The following is a 6,944-nucleotide window of genomic DNA, read 5'->3' as shown; positions in this document are numbered from 1 at the left end:
GTACCCAGGCCCACCCCGTGTGGTGCCTGTCCTGACAAAGGCAGGATGGTGGCCTCAAGGAGCTCAGGGTATGAGACCCACATCTCTTGGGAGACTCACACTCAGGTATGAGAACAGCTGTGTATACTGTGCTCCCAGGGCCTTGGCCCTTGAAGGAACACACCATGCCCCACTTGTCAAGACATCAGGGCAAAGAAGAGGGATCTGGGTGCCAGAGCTCGGATTGAATGCTGGCTTTTCAACTATTAATCGCAATACAAGTGATTGGATCTCTACCAATCCTTGTTCTCTCCTATAGGAAGGAGGCTTCAGGGAAGTGTGTGTGTGCGTGTGTGTGTGTGTGTGTGTGTGTGTGTGTCCATCCATGTGTGTGACCATCCATCCATGTGTGTTGAAGTGTCCAGAGTGCAGACATGTGCACATATGTATATGTACTGTGGAGGGATATTTGCACAAGGACCTCCTCTAGGAAATAATCGTCCAGCTTCAAACCCTCTCCCCATTATCTGGAATTCCAGAAGCCTGTCTCAGTAGACTCTGGGTGATTAGGGGAGGAAGACCAGTTTACAAGGTGACTCTGAGAAATTCATTTTGTCTTGACTTTGCATTTTCATTTGTCAATCCTGCCAAACCTATTCTTAAAGTCCCCACTAGCCACATTTTCCCCCAAAGGCCTGTTCTCCACCCAAGATCAACTGTTTGTGAGGAACCATCTATCCAGGTCACCCATAATCTAGGTGGCAAGGGTAACATGCACAGGCCTGAGACCCCCACACCAAGATGTCCACAGAGAACACACTCGCCCTTCGTATACCATTTATTGTTGATCCTGTACACCAAATCTGTTACAAGCAGCATCTAGCAAAGGACAGATTCCCCAAACCTGCCCACCAGGGCTCACATTCTAAAATACCCCAGGAGCCTAGAAATCTCTAAATGCACCGCCAAGCAACTGAGACTATTTGCAGAGACTGTCTAGTAAGGCAAGCATGATCATTCTAGAAGGCAGAGCAAAGATAACAGTAAGCAAGAAGACTCTGTCCTTAGGAGAAGGGCTCCGAGTGGGTGGGTGGGCTCCACACAGATGTTACCGGCCGCGCGGGTGCTCTATCAAACAATGCTAATGGCTTCCCTCCAGAGACCATCAACAGCCAGATTCTCTTCCACTGCCAGATCTGGTTCTGACTGCGGAGAACCTGCTTCCTGCTTCCTGACTCGGGCTGTCGCCCTAGTTGTCATGCTCTCCCAAGGCCGGAACTGGCTTTCACGGCTCCAGTCCCCCATCTCGATGCATGTGGGAACTGTGTGGCTGTGGGTGAGATGCTCCAAGAACCCAACTGTGTCTGTACTCTAACCCTGGTCCTACAGTCTCCTGGTGAAAGCCCTAGGCAGCCCATAGAGCCTCTACAGGGACTGTCTGTTGGGCACTGTGCAGAAAGAAAAAAAAAAAACAATAACACAAAAAATAATGGTGGAACTAATTTTGCATGGTGCTGAGGGGGTTAGGGGCATGCACATCAAGAGCTTTGAAGGACACCCAGGCCCCAAACATCTGTTAACATGCTGGTTCTAGTTGGCCTTTGTTAGCCTTCCAGAATCAACTGCTCTCCCTACTCTGCACAAAGGCTGGGATGGTAGTCCAGACATTGGTGGACAGATGGGGCAAGTGGATTGAACTCTGCACCCTATCACAGACTTCTAGGGACCATAGAGCTCATTCCAGCCCAAGAACTGAGCAAAATGGATTACCCTGTGGAAAAGGACCCTCTAGCCAGTGCAACTCTTTTCCTGACTAAAAGATGTGATTTGGAGGAACTGTGCACTTTGCTCACTGGGCAGGTCATTAGAACACAGCTGTCCTGAGAACAAGCCTTTGAGACAGTGAGGAACACCACTGTCATGGCCAATGTCAGAAGCAGCCAGTGTCTCCAGGTGATGATTGGCAGGGGACACTGGATACTGTGAATGCCACCTCTTTCCAGCCTTAGCCCACTGAGGCTGGACATAGCTCACGAGGAGCACCTGACAGTTTTGGGAGCACGGTACTGTGTCAAACTTCCATCTGCAGTAAAGAGGCGCCCAGCTCCTCCTCTTCACCCCAGGACCTACCAGCAAGCCACAGACAGCAGAGCCATGTTCACACTCACTCCGGGGCTGGAGACAGCCTTGGTGCATGTGGACCAATTGCTATAGATACTTTGCAAAGACTTTGGAGACCCAGGTTGGCCATAGAAAGATGATGTCTTTTGACTGACATCAGCTTCCCTGGGCCATCGAGCATGCTGGTTCTCACAAGCATTCCCTATGAACTATTCTGTCAGGGATCTGGGGGGAGGGGAGGAGTCTGGACATCGTGTAAGTTCCCCATTGCCAAGACCCAGAGGGACTTCTGATTGGCCTTATGAGCATCACCTCAGATTGGAGATAGATTTCCAAATCCCTGTGCTCAGTTGGGGTCCTTCTGAAATTCTGTGTCCCTGTGTTGTTTTCGAGGGAGGGTCTTTCTACATAGCTCTGGCCATCCTAGAACCAGCTCTATAGACCAGGCTACCCTTGAACTCACTAAAGGCATGAGCCACCATGTCTGCTTGTTTCACAGCTTTTACTTCCGCACAGTGTATTAGCTGTCCCGAGAAAGCTGTGTTGTCTTATCAAAACTGTTTAATGTGCAGAAATAGATAGTTTGTAGCAGGAAACAGAGCCAAGGTAGATGTATGGTGACTGTCGCCCAATGAGAAGACTCTAAACTAAACCATTCAGTTCACAACCAGACCCCAAGCAGAAGGTTCTGCAGAGCACCCCACACCCTCGCGTGACCTTCCAGCGTGCCCTGATATCTGCTGTCTGCAAACATGCTGTAGTCTAGCTACAGCTGACTAAAGCTGATGGAGGATTTGACCGCAGTATAGATGGATTCCTGGTTTCCATTACACTTGCTCGTTCAGCTGGAAGATCTCATCTCTGAGCAATTTTGCTTCCCCCAAGTGGAGAACAAAAATTAGAAACAGAGACAGGCATGTAATGCCCATAAAAGGATTGGTAGAGGGGCTGCCAATGGGCAGCACAGGGCTGGCTGGTGGGGAAGACATGTGCTCGTCCAGACCACTGGAGTTGACTGTAGGTCTGGCCAGCATGGCTGCTTCTTACCCTGACTGCTCCTAGATCTCTTTCACTCCTAACAGCTGGGCCCATGCAAAGGCTTCCCGTGGAGAGGCAGAGGAAGTTGTAAGAATCCTTCCCTAGCCAATGGGAAGCTAGAAAGTCTCCAGCATCCCCAGAAGCCCCCTAGAACAAGCTTGGAATGGGGGTCGCTGCGATATCATTTCTTGGTATCATGCCAACCACACAGGTGTCTATTCAGATCCTGAAAATGTGCGGGGCTGTCCACTCCCACACTCCCGCTTTCTGCATGCCTGTGATACTTCAATACGAAATCAGAGTGGGCAAGGGCAGCGGGGCATGCAGGGACTCCAGACTGCAGGTTGCATTCTTCAGCTAGTTTCAACGAGCCGATTGATGTTCGTGTTTTGAGATCTTAGCCATTTGGCACGATTTTATACTGCAAAGGGCTAAGCTCTTCAAAGGAAGGCTTGAGGCTTCAAACATTCTCCTCTAAAAGGCTGAACTTGGTGCAATAGATGCCGCCGCCGCCGACAACTCTGCCTAGGATCGGACAGCACAGGTGTCTTCTGTCTTCAGAACGTCCTCCAAGGCAGTGCAGGGAGCTAAAAGATTCAAAGCTTCTCAGAGAGAGGACATAGTCTGCCTTCAGCAGCAGATAAAGAGGGGACCCCTCTCTTGAAGAGACAGAGTCAGGCCACGGCATAAAAGGAGAAGCGAGGGGAAAGACGAAAGCAGCATATATAATACTTTGAGGCACGGCTGTGCCGGCAGAGAACTATCTCACCATGTGAGCAGGCCTTGTCATCATTAAGTTTACAGAGGCTGAGGGGGCTGGGCATGGGAAGCTTCTTCTCGGGAGTAGTAAGGGTGTAGCAGAGGGCCCCTCTGAAAGTCACCTAGGCACCGACCTAGAGACCCCTGGGTTGGTTGGTTTCTTCTTTTCTTCCTTATTCCTTTCTTCCTTCCTTCCTTCCTTCCTTCCTTCCTTCCTTCCTTCCTTCCTTCCTTCCTTCCTTCTTTCTTTCTTTCTTTCTTTCTTTCTTTCTTTCTTTCTTTCTTTCTTTCTTTCTTTCTTTCTTTCTTTCTTTCTTTCTTTCTTTCTTTCTTAAATGACCAATTAGATTTCTCTGGGAGTAGAAGGTCCTGAAATGCCTGCTTCTCTATAGAAGACTCAGGGGCACAGGACAAGATGGGGCACATTTGCCCTGGGGCCGCCAGAGCCTGGCTGTGTGGACCCAGGTGTGGAAGCTGTATGGTCATCTCCTCAGAGCCTCTGGTTCCATCCTGCCCCAGCCCTGTCCAAGCCTGCCTCCCTAGCACTCATTGGGAGCCTTCATCTGCATCAGGACGGCCTGGCTCCTCTTTTTGCAGCAGCAACAGCAGATGCAGGCAGCTAGAGAACAGGCCAAAGCTACGATGCCGATCACAATGGCGGCAATGGCCAGCCCGCTCTGGGCGTCAGTCATGCCCCACGTATTGCGGTCATCAATGGCTTCGATAGTGCTTAGATCGGTGTAGTCCTCCATGGAAGTAGTGATCTCTGTGGTAGAAGAAATGGATGTGGTGTCAGAATAGCTCGATGTATCTGGGTAGCTGGATACTTCGGGGGTTTCTGGACCCTGGACACTGGGTCCAGGGGCATTGATATTGATGATGATAAGAGACTGGCCTCGGACATTGGTGGGACTGGAACACACTGGAAGAGTGTCTGTCCCCAACCTGGCTCTGTTGATAAGGAGCCAGTTATGAAGTGGAAGAATGTTCGAGTCACATCTCCAGGGATTGTCATAGAGACGAAGCTCACACAGGTTCCCTAAGTGATCAAAGATGCCCAAAGGCAGGTTCTCTAGATTGTTGTTCTGTAGCTGGATGGTCATGAGACCGTTGACGTTGGCAAAGATGCTGCCGGGGAGCTGTCGGAGGCGGTTGTTCTGGAGTGAGATGTTCTTCAGGTTGGCCAGTGATCGGAAGACATTCCCATCCAGGTCCTGAAGAGCATTGGTGTGCAGGGAGAGTTCTCGGAGATTCGTCAGCCCATTGAAGGCTCCTGGGGAGATGTAGGTGAGCTGGTTGTGGCTAAGAATTAGAACCTGCAACTGGTCCAGGTTGCTGAAGGTGTTGTCGGCGAGCGAGCTAATGTGGTTGTTGTAGAGCCAAAGCTCCCTCAGGTTGGGCATGGGCCCAAAGACCCCCGGGGAAAGCTCCCTCAGGGAGTTCCCGAAGAGTGTGAGCTTGTTCAGTTGGGGTAGCTGCATGAAGATGCCAGGGGGCAGCTGCGAGATGTGGTTGTTGGACAAATACAGTCTCTGGAGGTTACGGTTATTATGAAACAAGCCAGGAGAGAGTGTGCCAATCTGGTTCTCTTGGAGGGCCAGCTCCTGGAGGTTGCCCAGTGCATCAAAGGTGCCCATGGGGATGTCTGAAAGCCTGTTCTCATAGAGCCGGAGCACCTGCAGGTTGCCCAGATGCTGAAAGACCCTAGGTGATAGGTGGGTGAAGCTGTTCCTGCCCAGGTTGAGTTTGGTGAGTCCTACCAGGTGGTCGAAGGCCCCGTCAGGGATGTATTCCAGATTGTTGCTGTGCAACTGGAGTTCCTTAAGATTACTAAACTGGGAGAACTGGGCTGGCTGGATCTCTATCAGCTGGTTGTTGGACAGCAGGAGGGTCTCCAGATTGTTCACATCCTGGAAGAGCCTCACAGGCAGCATCCTCAGCTTGTTGTTGGCGAGGCTGAGGTGTCGCAGCGAGCCCAGATTGCGGAAGGCACCGGGCATGATGTTTGTCAGCTGGTTCTTCTCCATCTTCAGGGCGATGAGGGCTGAAATGTTGAGGAACATGTCGTCAGGGATCTCGGTGATGTGTGTGTTAAGGACCTGCAGGCTCATGGCATTCCAGGGCAGGGGGCTGGGCATCGCCACGATGCGTGCCCCCACGCACTCTACCTGGGAGGCCCGGGAACAGGTGCACTCGCTGGGGCAGCCATAGTAAGCCAAGCCTGCAGCCCAGGCCTGGCAGCCCACCAGCAGCAGGAGATAATGTTTCAGCGGCATGGCCTGTGTGGAGAGGGAGAGATGTGAGTCGCGGTTATCTCACCGACCACCAACCTTCAGCTTCAGTCGTGGCTCCGAGCCCCACCCCCTCGTGCCTCACTCAAAGCCCTTTCTACTTTTGCCCAAGCAATCGCCTCCCGTGGAAGGCTCCGAAAGCTCATTCAAGGCTTCCCCATGCTTCTGGGTCAAGTTCAAGTCCAGCCATCATTATGACGTTTTCTAGATTTCATCAGTGGGTACTAGTCACCCCCTTGTACAAGTGACAGCCCTAACCTCTTCTATTGCTGGGAAACAGCCAGCCTTAGGTGGCTACTCCTACCTCTCCACCCACTCCATCCCAATTCATGTCATACACACACACACACACACACATATACATATATATATATATGATGTGTATATATGTGTGTGTATATATATATACACAATATATACATACACACACACACACACACACACACACTGAGTCTTATTCGTGCTGCCATATACACATAGGTACATGTGTGCTCCATCCACTGAGGCATAGTCTATCCACCAGGGGCTGCACTGTTAAATAAAACTGCCTGTCTCTCCCTTAGCACCATCAATTTTCAAGCAGCTCCTTGGCCTCACGAGCCCCTCCCCGATCCACGTCAGAATGTTGACCGGCTTGTGCAGGCGGCCACAGTTGTACTGAACTCCCCTCCGTATGTCTTTCACAATCTTTCTGCCCCTTCTTCAACGATGCTCCCTGAGGAACTGTGTCTTCTACCTACCTTCTCTAGCTCTCAG

General features: G+C 51.1%; 1 protein-coding gene across 1 annotated transcript; it reads right to left on the bottom strand.

Annotated features, from left to right (window-relative positions):
- Window positions 1–4,338: 4,338 nt before the first annotated feature.
- On the bottom strand, window positions 4,339–6,173 carry Lrrc15 (leucine rich repeat containing 15). Its single transcript, XM_052158255.1, has one exon. It carries the CDS (start codon window positions 6,171–6,173, stop codon window positions 4,437–4,439), a length of 1,737 nt encoding a protein of 578 aa, XP_052014215.1. The 3' UTR covers window positions 4,339–4,436.
- Window positions 6,174–6,944: the final 771 nt, after the last annotated feature.

The sequence above is a fragment of the Apodemus sylvaticus genome, chromosome 15 (genome assembly GCF_947179515.1).
Source record: "Apodemus sylvaticus chromosome 15, mApoSyl1.1, whole genome shotgun sequence".
Taxonomy (NCBI): Eukaryota; Metazoa; Chordata; class Mammalia; order Rodentia; family Muridae; genus Apodemus; species Apodemus sylvaticus.
The sequence above is the reverse complement of the archived record's forward strand: the minus strand, read 5'-3'. Positions and strand labels throughout refer to the sequence as shown.